Source organism: Arvicanthis niloticus, chromosome 23, assembly GCF_011762505.2.
Source record: "Arvicanthis niloticus isolate mArvNil1 chromosome 23, mArvNil1.pat.X, whole genome shotgun sequence".
Lineage (NCBI taxonomy): Eukaryota > Metazoa > Chordata > Mammalia > Rodentia > Muridae > Arvicanthis > Arvicanthis niloticus.
In genome coordinates, this window is record NC_133430.1 from 35703898 (window position 1) to 35724773 (window position 20876).

At 48.6% G+C, this 20876-nt stretch overlaps 1 protein-coding gene across 3 annotated transcripts in view; it reads right to left on the reverse strand.

Moving 5' to 3' along the window:
- Nucleotides 1-20876, reverse strand: part of Galnt16 (polypeptide N-acetylgalactosaminyltransferase 16) — an 84811-nt gene that overhangs the window by 11768 nt on the left and 52167 nt on the right. For all 3 annotated transcript variants that reach the window (XM_076921840.1, XM_076921842.1, XM_076921841.1), the window contains 11 exons: nucleotides 18509-18666; nucleotides 15193-15291; nucleotides 14548-14615; nucleotides 13674-13739; nucleotides 11426-11547; nucleotides 10239-10326; nucleotides 8017-8101; nucleotides 7611-7714; nucleotides 3346-3472; nucleotides 1504-1596; nucleotides 149-232 (listed from right to left, as the gene is read on the reverse strand). In XM_076921840.1, the coding sequence (XP_076777955.1) occupies nucleotides 149-232; nucleotides 1504-1596; nucleotides 3346-3472; nucleotides 7611-7714; nucleotides 8017-8101; nucleotides 10239-10326; nucleotides 11426-11547; nucleotides 13674-13739; nucleotides 14548-14615; nucleotides 15193-15291; nucleotides 18509-18666 (1094 nt within the window). The remainder of the gene's footprint in view (nucleotides 1-148; nucleotides 233-1503; nucleotides 1597-3345; nucleotides 3473-7610; nucleotides 7715-8016; nucleotides 8102-10238; nucleotides 10327-11425; nucleotides 11548-13673; nucleotides 13740-14547; nucleotides 14616-15192; nucleotides 15292-18508; nucleotides 18667-20876) is intronic.

Below are 20876 nucleotides of genomic sequence, written 5' to 3' on the forward strand. Positions count from 1 at the left end.
AGTCTGGTAAAAATGAAGCCACATCATGCCTGACTGAGAACTCTCAGCAATGCCTCCTCAGAGGGAAGATGAACACTGGCAGCTGGAGGATCCAGACTCAGGGCGTGGCAGGTCACTGGCCCCCACCCTGGAAGGGGGCAGCACTCACGTGAGCTCTGGATAGACATTCTCCAGGTACCAGCGGAAGGTCTTACAGTCCATCTTCTTCCTCTGCTCGATACGTGTGGCCACACTGAAGGGAAAGATAAAGCTGGGAAAAAACCAAGATGTGGGGAGGCAGGCCCCCAGGGGACCACAGAGGGAGACTAGTCCCCCTTCCACGTGTCTCAGGTAGTCTATACTAACATCTGACCTGAAGACTCAGTTCTCCTATATCTCCTATCTTCTCAGTTTCTCCCTGAGCTCACAGGACCATACTTCACCCTCAGCCTCTTACCCCTGGAGACCCTGTTAGCATGTACAAACTGTCCTCATCTTTTGCAGAGGATTTCATCAACTTCCAGGTTAGGAGACAGGATCTGATGAGAAGGGCGATCTGTGACCATCTTTCAGGAGTCCGGCAGGTCACAGCCTTCTGATGTGCTATTGGGATGGGCGCTTGAATCTCACCCTCCTCAGCTGTCATCTGAGGAACTTCATAGCCTATCTGAGTAAACTAGGCCTCAGCAGCTCACCATGGGTTTTTGTGAAGATCAAAAGGCAATATGGAGACATGGTTGGCCTAGATGAGAGTAGGGCCTCAGGAAATATTAAATACTTAGTGGTTCATCATTTTCTTTTTAAGGATAGATAGAAATAAATAAATGGGGGAGGGGGAGATGATTCATTTATAACTGATCACTAAGAATGCTTTCAAACTTCCCTGACTACAAAATTAACATGGAGATCAGCACACCTTCCATCCCACGGACACACAGGTGGGTGCACATCTACACACACATATACAACGGAATGAGCCTCATAAAACAATACTTTCCACAGATTGCAATCAACCCTGATTTTCTGGTCTGCTTGGCACAAAATTCATCTATCATTTCCATCTCATCTTCTTCTTTAATGCTGATGCTGATTCACTAAATTGATTTTATAATCCATCTGCATTTTCAAAATGCTCAACTAGGTAGTGATCATCTCAGGCCATGGCTGGAAAGTAGGCTGAAAGATCACAGGTTTGGGTGGGTGTGGAGGAAAACCGGCATTGTCCTTTGCAGACAGCTCTGTCACAACTGCTACCTCAGATGCTGCTCTTCCTGAGGGCAGCTTTGAATGGACTACACGTTCAACTTCGATGGGGAAACTTCTCTTCTTATCTGTCTCCACAAAGTATGTAGTGCCAGGGTCTTCATCATGAGACACTCTCCCTCCCAGAGCCCAGAGGAGCCAGAAGAACCAGGACTCGGTTACTAGGGACCGAGAGTCTACCTAGTATGCGTCTACTTCACACTTGCCTGGCTGTGCAAACATGGGTGAGGGGAGACAGACAGGGGAGTTGGAGGGACCCACCTGCCAAAGGCCTTCCCGATGGCTGAGGGCCGGGCCTCATAATAGTATTGCTTGTACTCGTCCATCCATACCTCCGCCGTTCTCTTTGTATTCCTAAGAGCAGAGAAAGGGCAAAACCAATTCATCAGACAGGGGTACGGTCGAGGTGGGTCAGTGTGAGTTCTTACAGCTTTTAAATATGGTGCTGGGGGCTTAACCCATAGCCCCATGTCTGCCTGGCTCTGAGCTCAAACCGTAGACCTCTTACTTTTATTGAGATTTGGTCTCACTAAACTACCTGGGCTGGTCTTAAAGTCACTCTGTAGACCTCAAAGGCCTTGAAACTTCAATCCTCCTGCCTTAGCCTTTGAAGTAGTTGGGACTACAGGCCTGGGTTATCAGGCCTGGCTGTTTGTCGATCAACAATAAGAAAAAGAAGATGCACTCAATCCATGCAGTAGACAGCAACAAGAACCCCAGCTTTACAGCAAAACAATACTGGCTCGGGGTAAAACGAATTGGTATGGTCTGTCCAGAGGGTGATCTGTCAGGACCCATGACAGGCTCTCCACTCAAAGCAATCTGCTCTATTGAAAGACCTGTTATGTGGACAAAAGGGACACATGCAAGAATAGTTGCCCAACAAAACACTGGCAGCTAAATAAATGCCCTCTGTAGGAAGATATTTCTATGCAACGGAGAGTGAGGCAGTTTTGGAAAAAAGACCATGTTAGTGATACTGATGAGGACGGGCAGCTGTGATACAGTGCCAGAAAGCCACGACCCTGAAGAGGGCATGAGGACAACCTGCCAAGACAAACGTATGGGTCTCTACATAGAAACTGCACATGAGATTTCATGTAAAGTCTAACATGGTAGACTAGTAAGAGAAGATAGTTTTATTTAAAGGCTTTAATGCAATAGCTGCTTCTGAAAAGACAAATGGGCAAATGGGAGAGAGAATGAGTGAAGATGGCTTCCCCTTTCTTCTTGAATACCATGAAGTTATTATCATAAGTATGTTATGTAAGTATCATCTGCATATAAAAATTGGTATTGATTCTGCCTGTGTGTCTGCAGTAACTCTATATGACTTTTACTATAAAAATGGGGCATAAGGGGGGCTAGACAGATAGCTTGTTGCTGTTATAGAGGACTTGGGTTCAGTTTCCAGCACCCACATGGTGGCTCATAACTATTTGTAACTTTAGTTCCAAGAGATCTTGGCACCTTCATCTGGCCATCAGGAATGCACATGGCATCTATCCCTAAATAAATCTTTTTTTTTTAATGGGGTGAGAGAAGTCAAACAAAATGTAGATCATTCATTAGTAAGATGTGGAAAGCATTGGTCCAACCTACACAAACCAGTATGGCTAGGTGAGGGGAAGACATGACCTTAGCAGGGCAGCTCCCCCTACCCCCAGCAACTCCATCAGGACCATGGGTCATGGGGTGGTCTTCCAGGACATTGTTCACTCTCCTGTGAGACCAAGAATCCTCTGTGGCTGGGAATATGCATAGTTGGGTACCAGGACAAGTCAATGTGGGGGCTTTGGCAGCCATGACCAACAACTGAGGATCAAGGAATAAGGACAGCAATATATTGGTCACTTGGCCATTTGTCTGAGACTTGTGGAGAAAGGAATTCGAGACAAGAGAGACCTAGGAGCAGTGCTCCAAGTTCATCCTCTATCCTCAAAAATACCCAGAATGTCAGACCTGGGGTGGCAAATGGAGAAACTGGGGCCTGAGATACAGGTTTGCAACCCAAAGGCACATGCATCATGAGTGATTAGCTGGGGGTGTCTAGAGTGAGGGGAATCCCACGATTCCTCTGGGGTGCTTCCCAGTGGGACCTACCTGATATAGGTGAGGGCATTGCCCTCGGGGAAGTTGTAGGGATGCCGCTTCCTAAAGACATGGCCCACTCGGCTGCAGGGCACAATCTCCAAGCTGCCACCGCACATCCATACCCTGAAGGAGAGTTCTGTAGGAGATGACAGTGTCAGAAGATGAGGAGGAATCCCTCCAGGTGAGGGTGGGAAGGAGGGAAGGGAATAGATTTCTTTCTCTTTGGTGTCTCCTTGAAAGTACATGCTGGGGTGTGAGCTCTTGTGCTAGATAAAATGGGGTGTTTCTTTGCACGAGCTCACTCCATGCACACATACATATATGTGCCTCTCTCTCTCTCTCTCTCTCTCTCTCTCTCTCTCTCTCTCTCTCTCTCTCTCTCTCTCTCTCTCTCTCTCATGCACCAAATGACAGTATCTTTTCCCACCCATGAGTACAGGCTCTAGCCAGATGGGAGTTAGGAAGACCATGCTTCTTTCGGTAAGTTGGAGAGTTGATGGGGGAAGACTCCTGAAATTAACCTTTGGCCCCTCGAGTCCCCTTCCTCTACACCTATACACCACTGCTATGTTATGTATGTCAGTGAGGTCACCTCATCTCACTCAGCCTGTACGGTCTTGCTTTGTCTGGTCTGGTACTTGCTATGTAGCCTATAGTTCAGGCTGGCTTTAAAAGTCTCAGCAATCCTCCTGCTTCAGCATGAGTACATGTGTGTCACTTTTTCTTGTTTTATTTGAGATGGGGTCTATGTTGCTCAAGCAATATACTCTTGAACTCAAGTAATCCTCCTGCCTCACCTCCCCACCCCCCAAGTATGGAGATAAAGGGTACACACCATTGATCCCAGTCTGGGTTTTGTTTTGTTTTGTTTTGTTTTAAGCCTTTCCAAGATCACTGAACTACAAAGTTGCAACATTGCAATACAAAGTTCATACTTTGTCTAGCAAGCCATTCATCAATTTTTCTCTTTCTCTCTCTGACTTGTATATGCTTGTGTGGTATGCATGTGTTGTGCATCTGTGTGGGCACAGTGGTATATATATATACATATATATATACATATATATATACATATATATATGTATATATATGTGTGTGTGTGTGTGTGTGTGTGTGTGTGTGTGTGTGCGCACGCAAGGAGTCTTCCCCAATTTGCTTTCCAACTTACTCACTGAGCAGGGGTTTTCACTGATATATCTACTCTGGCTAGCCAACTGGTTCCAGGGATCCATCTCCACATTTCAAAGACTGAAATTATATGTGGGCCACCACAACCACTTGGCATTTATGTGGGTTTTGGTGATTTGAACTCTGGTCCTCACAGATGCGTGGCAAGAACTTTGAGCACTCCCTAGCCCAAGCCACACTTGAGTGAAATTCTGTAGTTTATCTGGCAAATGTTAACTAAGCATCTCTTATGGGTTGTACACTGTTCTAGATTCTCGTGTGTGTGTGTGTATAGTGTAGGGAGGTGCGAAATTCATAAAAGTGGAAAACCACAAGTACAAGTCAACAAGATTATATGAAGAGCATGTAGCATATGGGAGAGTGACAAAATGAAGGCACAGTGGTGTTGGGAGTGTGGGGCTAAATTTTTAATTAGTATTACTAATTTTTTTATTATTTTATTTTGTTTGTGTATGGGTGTTTTGCTTGTATGTATGTCTGTGTGCCAGATGCATGCCTGATACTGGAAGAGGCTAGGGATTAGTGTCAGATCCCTTGGAACTGGAGTTGCAGACAGTTATGAGCTGCCATGTGGGTGCTGGGAATCAAATTCTGGTTCTCTGGAAGAGTAGTCAGTGCTTGTAACCACTGAGCCATCTCTCTAGGCCCTGATTTGAAATTTTTTCAACTGAAAAGGGGACACTGGAGCAGAGGGCTAAAACTGGCAAAGATCTGAAACAGGTCATGAAACTCGCAGGGGAAGAACTTTCCAGAGGGTCACAAACCCAGAGGAACAGGTGTAGCCTGTGAGTTCTGGGCAACCAAAGCCTGATGAGTGAGGCAGGGCCTGAGAAATGGGAGAGGAGAGCGGAATGCATGCACAGGTTTCCATGAAGAACATAGGAGCCAGTGATGGAGCTCTCGTCGTTGTAAAGGACATGAGAGTCCTTGCATAGTTTGAGCAGAGAAAGAAACCCTAAGGTGACTTTCAAGGTTTGGGTATCTGCCAGTCCCATCCTGGTGGCCTCTGAGCTCCTGTTTGTTGATATCTCAGGGGACACAGGAGCATGGCTCAGTTTGGGTGGCTCCTGTCTTTCAACAAAGGAATAAAATAAAAAGCTCAAAGCCATCAGAGACAGGAGTCTCAGGGCTCAAAATTGGCCCAGCGTCTGACCCTCTGAGGGCCACAGTCAGCCTAGACACTTCTTTGAATTTCTTCTGAGGAACAGAAGCCTGGCCAGAACCTCTCTCAGCTCTGCCTTTCAAGTTCCCCCAGCCCTGGAGCCTTTGCCTCAGGCAGAGTTTGAAGTAAGCTATTTGATCATTACTGGATTCTCTGTCAGTTCCCAGCCTGTTTGAGAGAGAGAGAGAGAGAGAGAGAGAGAGAGAGAGAGAGAGAGAGAGAGAGAGAGAGAGAGAGAGAGAAATGTTTGCATGCTGGAAGGCAAGGCCTTTTCCAGCCTGCTGGGCTTTACAGTAAAACTATTTTGCCAAGGCTGCCTTCAGGCTGAGACCAGGACACAAAGCAGGTCATTGGGACTCCAGACACAAGAAACAGGGAGATGATGCAAGGGCCATAGGCTCCAGCTTACAGCATTTACTCCTGTGAGCACTGCCGGAGGGGACAAGATCCTGTGTCTGTTTTCACCTGGTTAGTTAGCCCCTCTGTGCACCTGTTTCCCCGGTGCAGCAAAAGAGGACAAAGCTCATGCCTTAACACCTCATACAGGCCTTGAGAATATGTTACCACCCCTCAGGGGCTCTGCTGTGAGCGACCATCACACATGACACTTTCTGACTGAACTCAGGTAGGCAATGCCATTACCTGTATCCTAGTGTCACTTGGGTGGGAGGCCACCAGCCCTACCTGCTACTCCAGAAATCTGGTCAGGTGGAAATGGAGACTGCAAGATGAGCTTTGAGAGAAGGACCAGACAACTACCCTTGCTCTTGAGGACCCTGGGCCCTCCCTGGTTTTCCTGGGAGGCCCCTGTTTAGACTGAACAAGCCCTAATGCTTCTGTTGGCATCCAGGTGCAGCCAGCAGGAGGCAGCAGCAGATAGAGATTGGTGAGGGGCAACACCTCCACACTCCCATGTGAACACAGTGCCTGCCAAGGGGTGCTTGCTTCCTCACCTTTCAGACCTGTGAATGGCTGGTTACAGCTCCCTGTAGCCACAGCACCGCCCAGGACTGTGCTGGCTGGTCTTCATATCTCGTCCACATTGTATATGAATCCTGGTGAACACCCAGGCAGGGAGCCGCATTTGCAGTTTGTGTGTGTGTGTGTGTGTGTGTGTGTGTGTGTGTCCTGATATACACAGTCTCATGACTATTTTACTGGAACCCCAGAAAGCAGAGGTTCTTTCCTTGTTTCGATGTTTCTTTTGTTTATTTGTTTCTTTTTGTTTCCCCCCACCCCCAAGGGAATAAACCGAGGTTACTCAAGTTCACTGCTTCTCTTCTCCCAGTGACCCAGACCAGATATGCTGGAGCCCAGGCTCTAACCTCACGTGGCAACGATCTGGGGAAGCACAGCCAGCTACTTCCTCTCTTGTTCTGTTCCATCTCCCTCTTGCTGTTCCAGGCAGCCCAGGAGGTCCCCTCCTCGTGGTTCTGATGATCTCACACACAGTGATAATGGCCATAGCTTCATTCACTACTCAAAACAAGCTCTGGAGGAAACCCGGTCTCAAAGAGGTTTAATGTGCTCCAAATCAAGCAGACTGAAGAAGCTAAGTCAGAGCTTGTACCCAGGCTTCTGACTCCATATTACACCCGATCATCACGCACTACTGGATACTTCCCTGCCCCTTCTGGTAGAGAACCAGCTACAGAGCTAAGCTGTGTTCAGTCATTATTGTTTCTACACACACGGTTAGCCATTTGGCCACAGGCTCCCTGGACACCTAAACTTTTTTTTTTTTTTGTCTAGCTGAACAGACCTGTTCAGCTTTTTAATCAGGAAAATGGAGACAATTACCTCAGAGTAATTTATGATGATTAAATGATTTCAAACAATGTTGTATCTTTAAGAAGCACAGATTGCAGCGTCTGAACTTCAGCATTGCTCTTGTGTTTTTACTATTATTAACTTATTGACTCACCAAAATTCTCTCCTCCCCAAATGTCCATCTGGGCATCATACTTTCCCAAGTGGTTAAACCAGGACTTGTCAATCACGAAGATTCCTCCAGCTATAACAGGTGTCCTGGGGGATACAGAGAATGAAGGCGCATCTGTGAAATGTGGAAACCAGGAGCCTCTCTTCTGCCTCCAGGTTGCTTCCTGCAGAGTCGCTGAGGCAGGAGGCCTTGCCAGCTCTCAGGGACCTCAAAACTATTCCCATGGCCTCAGTCCCCTCTGTCCTTACAGGAAGGTCTGAGGGCTCAGACAGGGTCAGCACTAGACCAGACACCCTTGGGAGCCCTAGTGATGATACACCCTCCAAAGAGCCTCCCAGGCCCCTGATGCAGGAAGGAGGGCTCCCCCCAGGGGACATAGCAGCCTGACCTGATGGGTTTAGTGGGGTCTGTCCGGGTCATCTTCTGCTCCAGTGGGATCTGCTCCCACTTGAAATGCAGACTCCAGTCGAATCCTACAGGGAAAGCAGGGTGAGAGCCCCATGAGGGCTTTGGACTTTCTTCTCCAGTCTTTAGTCTCTTCTGATCAGAATGGGGTGGCCTAAGACATTGTTCAGTTACTCACACAGAAACATGTGCCTACCTTATATGCTGCCAGCCTACTGAGAAGACAAATGCTACAAAGTATATTTTGCAAAGTGCTAAAAATAGAAAATTAAGGTGAGGTATCTGTATTATAGCAAGGTTAGTCCGCAAGGCTCACCCACAAATTGCTTTTGAACAAGAATCCTAATGAAGAATACAATTCATCTGGGAAAGGGGAATTCCAGACACGGCAGCAGCAAGTGGTGCTGGTTTGAACAGGAATGACTTCCATAGGCATATCTATCTGAACACTTGGTCCCCAGAGGAGCTGTGGCCTTGTTGGAGGAAGTATGCCCCTAGGGATGAGCCTCAAGGTTTTAAAAGTCCATGCCAGGCCCAGTTCTCTCTACCTCTTGCTTTTGGATCATCTGTAAGCTCTCAGCTACTGTTCCATCACCACGCATGCCTGCCTACTGCCACGTTTCCCACTGTAATAGTTATGGACTCATCCTCTGGAATTGTGAGCCCCAAATAAATGCTTCCTTTTATAAGTTGCCTTGGTCATGGTGTTTTGTCACAGCCCTAGGAAAGTAATGAAGACAAAGTACAAAGGCCCTGAGGTGACTTCTCAGAGGGGAATTGGCTGGCTTCCATTAGGATCTTACCCGGCTTCCAGGTCTAACTCCTGGTTGGGTCTACTTAGTGTGTAACCAAGCCCTAGAGAAGACCCATCCCCCATGCCCACTAGCCCCCAGTAAAAGACTCTCTAGAGCAGCAATATCCAACGGAACTTTCTGTATGACAGATATGTTTTATATCTACATGGCTCAGTGGGGTCACCAAAACTCTGTGTGGCTGCCAAAACCTAATATGGGTTAAGCACTTGAAATGTAGCCAGGACATCTAAGGAATTTAATTGTAAATCTTATTTAATATTAATTAATTTAAGGAGCCACACGTGGCTACTGTCACCTGAATTAGGCAGCTCAATGCCAGGGTCCGTAGTTGTCAAAAAGGACAATAAAAGCAAACCACCAGTTCAAGCCACATCTATCATCCAAACAGAAGAGGCTAGGGCAGTGGTTCCCAACCTTCCTAATGCTGTGAACTTTAACACAGTTCCTCAAGTTGTGGTGACCCCTCCCCCACCATAACATTATTTTGTTGCCTCTTCATAACTATAATTTTGATATTGTTAAAATTGTAATGTAAACACTTGAAATGCAGGATTCTGATATTGCTCGACCCACAGGTTGAGAAGCTCTGGGTTAGAGCAGTCGCTCAGCAGTTATGAGCATTTGAGGCTCTTCAGAGGAGCCAGGTTCCATTTCCAGTTCATATGTGGTGGTTCATGACCATCTGTAACTCCAGCTTCAGGCCGTCAGATGCCCTCTTCTGACGTCTGTGAACATTGCATGCACGTGGTACATATACACACACACGTAAAATGTAAATAAATGAATTAATTAATATTTTAAAAACAGCTTAGGAGTTACATGAAAACAGCAACATGAAGTTAATTTGAATTAAAACAGTCTTAATACAGTCTATACGAACCATTTCCACATATAATCAATACAAAACACCAATGAGATGGTTTACATTTGTCCACACTAGAATCCTAACCACTGCTGTGGGTTTTATATACTCAATAGCCCACAGCAAATCTGACTAGTTGCTTTTCAAGGCTCAGTAGCAAATGCGGTGGGTGGCTGCTGTTGACGGCCTCTGGGGTGTGTATTAAGAATTCAGGAGAGGCCACAGGCTCCTGTTCTTCCTGTTCAGACAACTCTCCAGAAGATTCCCTCTAGGCCTTTGGCCAAGCTCCCTGGACCAGCAGCACTGGGGAGGAGTATGCCAGTGATGGGGGGGAGGAATGACTGAGGAGCTGGCCCCACCTCTGAATGTGTGTGAAGCACTTACAACCCCAGGCTCTCCTTCTCCCTCATCTTCTCCTAGGAAGAACTGGCGGAGTGAGACTCGGGAGAGCACCTGAATCAGGGCTTGCGCCTGCTTTTGCCTGCCTCTTTTCAAACCTAGAGGCCCTTCCTGAGGAACAGGACCCACCTCCTCGAAGATCTGCAGATGCTGCAAGGTAGGCAAAATTGTCCAGGCTGATGACGTCGATGATGGGGCTTACCACACGGGTGTGGTCCTAGAAGAGGAGGGTGGGAAGGGGTGAGGTCAGGGGCTTCTACACAGCTTTTCAAAGATGATATACATTGTAAACAATATCAATACTTTGTTTTCCTGGCTGGATAATATTCTACTATATGGGTATACCACAAGCTCTTAGCTACCTTAACAATGGCCCAGAACACATGTGTAGTTTTTTGTGTGGAAACAGTTCTACTTTTATTTCCCCAGGGTGTGTATCTAGCAGGGGAACTGCTGGATCACATGGGGACTTGCCAGTATGTCCTCCAAAGCCTCTGCTCTGTTTGCCACTACCACCAGCAACGTGTAAGGGCTCCCATGTGCGGGCATCCTGACAACACTTGGTATTGTCTTTCGACTTTGGCCATCCTTGTAGATATGAGATACAATCACATTTCCCAAATGATGAACCCATGAGCTACTGTTATTTGTGTGTGGCCATTTGTAATTCTTTAAACAAACGCTTGTTTAAATCCATTGTCTGCTTTAAAAATGGGGCTGTTTTTCTTCATTGTCTCCCCTTCCTCCTTCTCTTTCCCCTTCCCTTCCTTCTCTCTCTTCTTCCCTTCCTTTCACAATGTAATCCAGGCTGGTCTGGACTCAGGCATGATCCCATAATTGGGATTATAGGCACACGTACCACACCCAGGCGGGGCTCTCTGCCCTCTTAGGGTTCAGTTGTAAGGACCTCATCCTTTTCTGTCAGCCCATCCTGATGAACGGCAGACACATGGCAGGGGCCTCCTGCTCTCTCCTCTCCTTTCTTGGAGAATTCCAGTCTGCCTTGCTTCCATCAGACTTCCAGCCTGACCACAACTCCCCCAGCCCAGGATCCTGTGCACCCATCACAATGTGAGCTTCTTGGCTCACCAACTCCCATGCAATGTGATTCTCATCCCCCAGCGGGGAAAAACATGACAATCACTCATGTTTCAGGAGAGGCAGCTGGGTGGGTGGGGTCTCTTAGGGGAAGCAGACCCTGAGGCCCCCTGCAATTCCAGCCTAGCTCTGCAGATAGTGAAGGCTTCGAGTACAGAACATTGAGAGCATCTCCCAAAGGGATCCAGCTCTCACGGGGGGGGGGGGGGGGGGCTCACCTCCATCACCCGCTGCAGCATCGGCTGCAGCCACTCCACGTTCACCTCACAGTGACTATCCAGAAAAGTGAGAACTGTGGCTCCTGCTACATCTGCCCCACGAACCCGGGACCGGATCAGTCCTGCAAAGGGAAAGGAAGGGGCTGAGTCACCACCCTATTAGTGTCCCCCAAAGTCCCAGGGTCCTCACTGCTTCAGGGGCTGAGATCTCTGAGCTACTGTGGCTAGCCTCCTCTTTGTGCCTCCATATTTTTCCTTCATGGTCATTCAGGACCCTCAATGCTCTAGATGCAGATGGCCTGCCAAGCTGACTGAGTGACAGACCAGATTTAAAAAAAAAAAAAAAACAAAAACCTGTCTCTTTGAGAACCTTTATGGTTCTCTCCAGCTGCACAGCCAGATGTGACAAGGAGAGAATCATCTTGACTGAGCAGGGTTGGGTTTGTATGTCAGCCATTCACTCACCTTGAGTGTGTTATTTAATCTCTCAGACCCTCGTTCGGTTTCCTTCCTTCCTTGTTTCCTTCCTTCCTTCCTTCCTTCCTTCCTTTCTTCCTTCTTTCCTTCCTTCTTTCTTCCCTCCCATTCTTCTCCCCTCCCTCCTTCCTTTCCTTTCTTCCTTCCCACTCTTCTTCCTCTCTTTTCTTTCTACAGTCCTGGGGATCAAACACAGGGTCTTGTACACGCTACATAAAAACTCTTCCACTGAGCTACATCCCCAGCCCTAAGCGTCAGTTTCTTTCTTACCTATAAGATTAGAAGCCACCATAACCCAGCCTGTCACATCAAAGAGTAGAACAAGGAGAGAGCCTGGTACCAGAGGACCACATGCATAGGTTCTTCTGTCCCCTATCTTCATTTCCTAGTGGTTTCACTAACTGCTTACTAACTGGCTGCTGAGGGCTATTCTGCTGAGGGCTGGTGGCAGGGAGCTGTCTGTCAGAATAGCCAGAGAAACCACCCATGTCCCATGAGCTGTGGGAAGGGAAGGGTCCCCATGCTGAGATCTCTGGATATAGGTCACTTTCTGGAGACACTTCCCTGCTCACACCCTGCTCATCACTCAGCCTCTATCTAACCAGCCATCAGTCCAAAAGGCCTAAGTCTTACCTTTCTACTTAAAGGAATAGAGAAAACACGTGGCCATAAATTTTCATCCACTGTTGGCAAAATCCTAGACAACATTTCCAAGCCTGATAGCCTCTACTGTACAGTGGCTAGAAAGACATTTCTCTTCAGCCTCTTTCATGACAGTCTGAAGAGTTCACTCACCGATATCCTTATGGTTTAAATGGCCTTGCTTATATAATATCTACTACATATTTCTCTCTCTCTAAAATCTTCGTGGCTCTCTCTGCCTTATCGAGTCTGAGAATGTTCTACCTTTCAAGGTCTGCTTTCACCTCAAGCCACCAAGTCTACTGCCCCTGTTGGTCAGGCCTGGATTCTCACAGGAAGAACAGAGAGAGGGACTAAAAGACTGGCCTTTGAGTGTGTCTCCCAGGCTGGAATCCTGGCTCCTCCGTTTACTACCTTTGGAAAATTACAGAGCCTCTTGACACCTCGGCTCTCTGTGGGCAGAATGGGAGCAATGGCTGTCATACCTAAGGATAAGAATGTCAGCAGAGGCAATGTCTGCCACAGCCCTCCAGGGAGAGGAGAGGGGCTGCTAGCACCAACGTCTACCTGTCAGCTCCTGCCTTTGACTGTACTGTGCTTGGCCTGCCACGCCCTCCCTTGCTATCACCCATGTCTTGAGGTGCCTGCTATTCTTCCCCATGTTGAGGCCTATTTCTCCCCATATTGAGGCCCACTCTGCCACAGAAGTCTTTCCTGCTCACCCTACTCCCTCTCCTCTATCACCACAGTATTCACAGAAACATAACTTGACTGTGGTCAGGCTCATTCAGATGCCCCTGGGTTCATATTAAACATTCCTAGGATAGGAACTGTGCTTGGGACTTCTCTTGTGATTTCTAGGCTTCTAGATACCACACTGTGCTATCACTGATGCTCCAACGTTCTCCCTGATTGGTCACACCTTTCTCCTTCCCTCCTGTTTTCTCGGGGCTTTCGATCACAAGACTTTTGATCATCTGTATACAACCCTGTAAGGTAGAAGAGTGCCAACACTGTCCCATTTCTCAGAAGAGAGAAGCAAGGCAGACAGAAGGGTCTTAGGATAATGCAGTGCCCAGCACAGGAGTCGAGAGGTAGAAGACCACCAGGACACAGATCCAGTGCTCACCTTCCCGTTTGTCATTGCGAAGGCACTTGACCTTGGGGATCCTGGTCAGGAGCAAGCAGTCTTCAGCTGAGGACACAGGGGAGGAACGCAAACTCATTTAGATATGGGCATCAGATCACACTGGCTGTCATGGCTGAAGGATAGCTCTGTCCCCACTTGTGGGCCATGTGAGAACCATTAGTGTCTGTGAACCCAACTCTAGCCCAGGGGGCACCAGAGAGCACCTGGTATAGTGAAAGAGACTCTTTTATGTCAGTTATAACTACGAAGGATGCTGTAGATATTGTGCCAGGGGTGTGTGTGTGTGTGTCTGTCTGTCTGTCTGTCTGTCTGAGTGTGCTTGCTCACGTGAGTAGGCATGGAGGCCAGAGGTTGGCCTCAGGTGTCTTTCTCTTTATTCTTTGCCTTATTTTCTGAGACAGGCTCTCTATCTCTCTGACCTTGGAGTTCATAGTTTTGGTTAGACTGCCTGGCCTGCCGGGTACCCACCATCCACTCCCCTCACTTCCTTGAGCACTGGCTGACGGATGCACACTCTGGCACTTGGTTTTTTACATGCGTGCTGGGTATCTAAACTCAGTTCTTCATGTGTGTACAACAAGCACCTTCTCTACTGAGGCATCTCCTCACCCCTTGCTTCAGTTCATTTGTTTTTAATTTTTGTTTTTTAATGTCATCTCATGGGTGTGTCATTTCAACCATGCCACTCTTGCCCTTTGTTGGGCTCCAGGATGGGGAATCATCAGTGACTCGTTGCTCTATGGAGGTCCGTGTGTGTGAGAACCAGGATGGCAGCAGAGAGCTCATCCCAGCAGCTGGGGGAGCAGCCAGGATGGGGCACAGAGGGGCACACAAAGGGAAGATAGATACTTACGATCCGAACTGAAGTCATCCACTAAGATGATCTCCTGGATCAAGCTGGCAGGAGTCCGGTTCAGAACGCTGGAGGAGCAGTGGGCACAGAAAATGAGCCTGCAGTCAGCCTTTCTTACACATCCCTGTAAAAGCCTCTCTCACCATGGTGGCTCCTGCCCACCACCACGGCTGGGAGGGGGCCTGTCTCTTTCTGAGAGAGGATATCCAGGCCTCATCACTCCAAGTACTGTCACTGGGTACTCGTTCCTGAGTCACATGTGCATCTAAGTGTACTGGGGAGGTGGGATGGGTGCAGGAGGGAAATGTCTCTCTGATGGTTACCAGGTACCAGATGTGTTGATACTCAGCTTTCTAAGCCCTCGCGTCTATCCCTCCCTCCCTCCACTCAGAGCCTGCTGCATATTTGCCTTCTTTTGACCTTGGGTTTGACTTCTTACTTTTGACTTCTTGGGTCTCCCAAAAGAGTCACCAGGTCTAGCTTCTTGGAAGGACAAGACTTAGCCTCCCAGTGCTTGCTGGTTTCCTTGGTGTCTGCATGCTCTCCCCGGCAACAGGTCCTGTCTAGTCAGAAACTCCACAGGCCACCAGAGACCGTATAGGACAGAGCCACTGAGATGACAGCCCATAAGGGTGAGGGGCTTACCTCTTTACTGTGCGCAGGAGCGTGGAGCGGGCCTCATTGTGGAAGGTGATGATGACACTGGTGGCTGGCAGGTCCGAGGAATAGGACAAGGATGGGCAACTGAGAAGAGGACAGGAGGGTCAGAGGTGAAGGGGGTCAGAGGTGAGCAGTGTTGGCACACTCAGGCTGCTCGGTGCTTTTCTATAGGGACAGTTTTGTAAGGCAGAAAGTATTCTCGAAGCTAGGATAAAGTCTGCCCCCCCACAATGTGATGTTCCATCCCACAAGGGCCCAGCACCCACTTGCTGCCTGGCCTGGGGTTCAGGAAGGAGCTGCAGATTGAAGAGTCATCCTAAGCCTGGGGGTTCTTTGCCAAAGACCTAAAGTGCCACCACACACATGCACTGACTTTTGGGGAGGTTTAGGGTCTATGTATAGGCACCAGGATACAGCCAAGAGCCAAACAGCAAGGGACAAGGTGGGGGGCAGGGAGAGAAAACTACCTTGCTTTTGCCTTCTCACATCCTGATGCTTTTCCTCCCTGTCTCCTAGCTCTGGTAGGATCTGGCCAGAAATTCCTCCCACTCTGCCTGCAGGGTGGGGGTGGAGGGACTTCCCTCCCACTCTCTATAGCACTAACAGCCCTGCAAGAGCCATGAGGCAGGGGCAAGCCTGCAGGACAACAGCTTCCCAGAAGACACCAAGGGCAGTCACTGCCACTCTGCTCCCTCCCAGGCTCCCCCACCCTGTCTTTGGACCACGACTCCCTTTAATTCCTCTCAGCAAGAGGAATTAAAACCTTCATTGCTGCCGGCCTTCCTCCCTGTCTATCCCTTCTGCGAATGCATTCATTCCTGGCTCCAAACCGCTGGAAGGCAGCCGCCTCCGCTGGTTTTCCTAAGCGATGTTCTTTATTACACTACTCCGGCAGTGACTATTTTTTCATTACAGCGTTCACTCCACTGACAGTAGCTCACAGTGTGAATTCCCAGACCCATATCCTGCCCTGCAGAGAGGCCAGGTCAGACAGGCAGGGAGTCTCGCTGCTCCTGTGAGACCCCAGGGAGAAATCCTGAGAAGCTTTCAAATATCTTTCTTGAGAGGGCTGTGGGGGAGGGGCTCTCTTCTGCTCCCAGAAGCCAGGCTGTCCAAATGCCTGCTCCCAAGGGGAACACAGACCTCCAGAGCCCCAGTTCTCTCTGTCCCTGTCCCCAGACACATGTCTAAGGAGAGAAGCTAAATAATAATGTTTTCCTCTCCTTGAAGGAGGCAAACCTCCCACACTTGAATTTCCTCCACACCTACATTCTTCTGGGATTCAGATGGCGTGTGGGGCTACAATTCCCAGGAGTCAGGAGTTGTCCAAGAGGCTGTCCCACATCTATGTTTGCAGAGGTTTGCTCACGTTCCCAACAAGTCTGCCCCATGTAGTTTCCCACTCAGCGTCCCAGACAGAGGCCAGAACCAGGAGCTAGCCTGCAGCACGGAGTCCAGCAGAAGCTATATCCTGGGACAGCAAGGTTTGCAGTAGCACGCTGACTTTACCAGGCCAGCACCCCCCTATACTCCCTCTGCACAAGTGTGCATGTGTGCACACTTGCTGCTTTACCTCAGCCCTCTGAGAGGACCTAGCACATGGCACCTCATCAACTCCCCACAGCCCTGGATGTCCACAGCCCCAGCAGCTTCCCCTTTTAGCTTCTCAGCAAACACATGAAGAAGGTCAAGGTAGGGTGAAGTGGGAAGGTGGACACAGATGATCCAGGCCAAGCCCTCGGTTTACATATGGTATCAGGATATAGATTCCTCTAGGTCCTGAGGACTGGGTTAGCCATGACTGGGGCTGTCCACCAAAGGCCTTGAACCTATCATCATTGGTTGCAGTGGAGAGAGAGAGAGAGGAGGTTGCCCTCAAGCTGACTGACACATCTCTGTTTGCTAGCACCTGTAACCTCAGCACGTGAGAGCTGAGACTGGGAGAGAATCAAAGTTTAGGGCTAGCTTGGGATACATACAGTAAGTTCCAGGCTAGCCTGTGCTACACTGTAAAACCTAGTCTTGCACACATCCCCTGCCCCCACAAACACACATACACACCAGAAGAAGAAGAAGAAGAAGAAGAAGAAGAAGAAGAAGAAGAAGAAGAAGAAGAAGAAGAAGAAGAAGAAGAAGAAGAAGAGGAGGAAGAGGAGGAGGAGGAGGAGGAGGAAGAGGAGGAGGAAAAGGAAGAGGAGGAGAAGGAGGAGGAAGAGGAGAAGGAAGAGGAGGAAGAGGAGGAGGAGGAAGAGGAGGAAGAGGAGGAAGAGGAGGATGAAGAGGAAGAAGATGAGGAAGAGAAAGGAAAAGAGGGAAAGGAGAACACAGGAACATCACATGCTGACTGAAGGGTAGATGAGACCAGGCACGGGGGCAGGGGTTCTGCAGGAGGAGTAGAATGTTTCTGAAGGTGATGGTAAGAAGAGAGAAGAGGTGACAGTACATACTCTAGATAGGACACACTGGACCAAACCCAGGAAGAAAGTTGCTGACTTGCCCGAACCCAGTCACACTGAGCTGGGACTGACTGGTGGAAGGCCTCACTGGCCCTGGTCTAGGACCTTGCCCATCTCCCACAGGAGAACAAGGAACAAGCTTGAGATGCATTTGCAGGAGCTGCTGGGGCCAGGGCAGGAGACAAGAAAGGGATGTCAAGGGGTGGCCCCAGCCTTTCTTTCACTGTTCAAAGAGGAATGGTCTGGAGCCTTTGCTTCAGCTGTGCGGCTCACCTTCTTGGGGTTTCTTGAGGTCTCCTAGCAGGCTACACTTGCTGGGATGTCTGAATAAGGGACAGAGGGGCCCTTCTTCCTCCAGCTGGGGGTTTCTTTGACCTTTCCATTGAAACATACTAGGGCAGTGCCCTTTAATTCCAGGACTTGGGGCAGGGGGTAGTGGTAGAGGCAGGCAGGTCTCTGAGTTCCAGGACAGCCAGGGCTCCACAAAGAAACCCTGTCTCAAAAAAACCAAAAAGAAAAGACAGAAGGGAGGGAGGAAGGAAAAAAAGGGAGGGAGGGAGGAAGGAAGGAGTGAACAGACAAAGGAACAAACAAACACAGAGGACAGGATAATGCTGAGAGTGAAGACAATTTAAGGTCTAAAGTCACTAGATGAAGACTGGGGACATCTTATTTATTTGTAAAATATATACAGTTAGCATGTGTGCACGATCACACACACACAGAGAGACACATGAATAAAATAAATAAATGTAATAAAACAATAGAACACACATGAGTGAAAGAAACCACGCCAACCAACACTGGTCATTTTTTCCTTCCTGTCCACCCAGCAGATGCCATACCTGTAATGGCGGGTGTCCCGGATGGGTCGGTCTGAGCTCAGTTTGTCACTCTCCAGTTGGTTGAAGGCATGTTGTCTGTATGGGTCCTCTCCAGGCTTCAGCTGCTTGGCTGACAGATACGCCTTCTCATCAAAGCCTTTTGAGGGTGTTCCTGTCACCTGAGACAAAGGTCAGCATCAAAGAGGGCCCAGGCAAGGGGTTCCATGGGAGGAGATGGGGGAAGTGAGTATCTGTAGGCTAGGAGTGTGTCAGCTGGGTCCTCTCAGCTCTACCTCCCCTTGAGAGAACTAGTATATTATAAATCTGAATACAAACTAGCCATTATTTGGGGGGCATGTATGTACTTATTATTGTGGGTACACATGGATACAGAGTACATGAGTGGGAGGGCAGAAGTCAACATTGGTTTTTTGTTTTGTTTTGTTTTGTTTTGTTTTGTTTTTTTAGATGTTGGATCTGAAGCTCACCGGTTCAGCTACACTGGTTGGTTAATGAGCTTCAGCCTGTCTCTGCATCCCCTGTGCTAAGGGTCGCAGGCATGAACTACTAGACCCAGCTTTGGGGTTGTTTCTGTTTGTTTGTTTGTTTAGTTGGTTGGTTTTTGTTGTTGTTTTAAACACAGGTTCTGAGGATCTGATCTAAGGTCCTCCAACTTTGTGTGGCAGGCGTGGTTTTTGGCTGAACTATCTCTCTAGCACCCAAACCAGCCATAATTCTAAAGCCAATGTTCTCTGCTAGATATGGAGAAGGTATTTCCCAAAGAAAATCAGTTGCCTGGGATAAGGTACCTTAAGGAGACTAGAGACTAGAGAGGGTATTCTGTAGATGGAGAGTCTACCAGGACTGCACTTGAGCCTGCCTCTGGGTTAGGCACACACAGGCTGTATGTGGATAAGAACCAGGGCTTGGACAAGCTGCTGCAGAGCTTCCATTGAGGAGAAGCAAGCCATCATAGGCTAATGTACCAAGCCCTCAGGACCAAATGCATTACTACAGTGTTGGAGCTTCTCTGGGACTTCTGTTTGCCGCTTCAGTGGCCCCATGTCTGATTCACTAGGCCCACTGGTGCTAAGTGCTGGAGAGAGAAGGACAATTAATGGACCAGCCTCACACTCCTTAGCTCCAGCCAACAGTCTGCAACCAGAGTCCCTAGAGAGATACAGGGAAAGACACATCAGAGATGAATGGATGGATACGTGTACCCTGACGTGTTATTTATTTGAACCAAACTATGGGCCAGATGTTTCCAGGATAGCTATGACAAACTATCAGCTGTGACTGCATCCCAACTCCAATTCTTATGCCCAATCAGCAGCTCTGGGCTGATGGAGGGAGCAGGAAAGAAGACATGAACTGTCTACTTATAGAGCCAAAGAATGAAGTCTCTATCATATGCCTCATCCTAAGAGGATGGTCCCAGCAGAGCAGCAGTCCCTGTAGACACTGAGGCGTTTCATCAACAGATCAAGGTATCCATGTTCTCCTGAGAGCCTGACCCAACCGCCCTTGGAGGAATGCTAAAAGATCTAGAAGCTTCTGGCTCCTAACCGCTGCCTTGTTACAACCTTCTCCAGTGGCCTCCTTGGGTCTGCTGGGAGCCTATGAGGTCTGAGGGCAGATCCAGAGAGGGAAATCTTATTTCTCTCAAGAGAGGTATGCTTGTCCCAAGCGAGGTTCAGCTGCTAAGGGTGCATGCTCAGAGGTGACACAGCAGTAGCCATGATGTTCTAATATTCTGAGAGAGTGTCATGCCAGGAAATGAGCAGAAGTGTCATTGGCCCCAGTGGGCCCAAAAATCCATTTCGGCCAAGAGAGGAGGGAGAGAGAAAGGGAAAGGGGTGATCCAGCTCGAGGCCCCAGTTCCTCTCAGAGTGAAGATGGAAAGGCAGGGGTGTTGTGCCCTTCCACCCTGAGATAATGAAGGCGCTAATGCCAGCCCCTCCCTTCCCCCAGCTCTGGGTCAGGGGAATGGAAAGAAGCTGCTAGCTAATGGCTGAGGAGCTAAAATTAAAGAAAAACCGCAGAGGGAAGAGTTTTTCAAACTCCCATGGGGAGTGTATATCACCTCATTATCCTGAAAGTTGACTAGGGGAAACAACCATGCTTATTTATTCAGGGCTTCTGGCCACTCTGTGGGCTTAGGAAACCTCTGAGGCTGACCCCGCTCATCCTCCGCTTGTTCAACACTGACTGAGAGCCATACATCTACCTTCCCTGTACATGTGAGACCTAAGGATCACCTGGGCTTATGTTTATGAATGTTTGAACCCACCCACCCATTCACTCACTCGGTTATTCAGTCCCCTTGACCCCCAGCATTACCATGTACCCGGAAGTGGAAAGGACACTTTTGAGCTTGCTTCTTGTC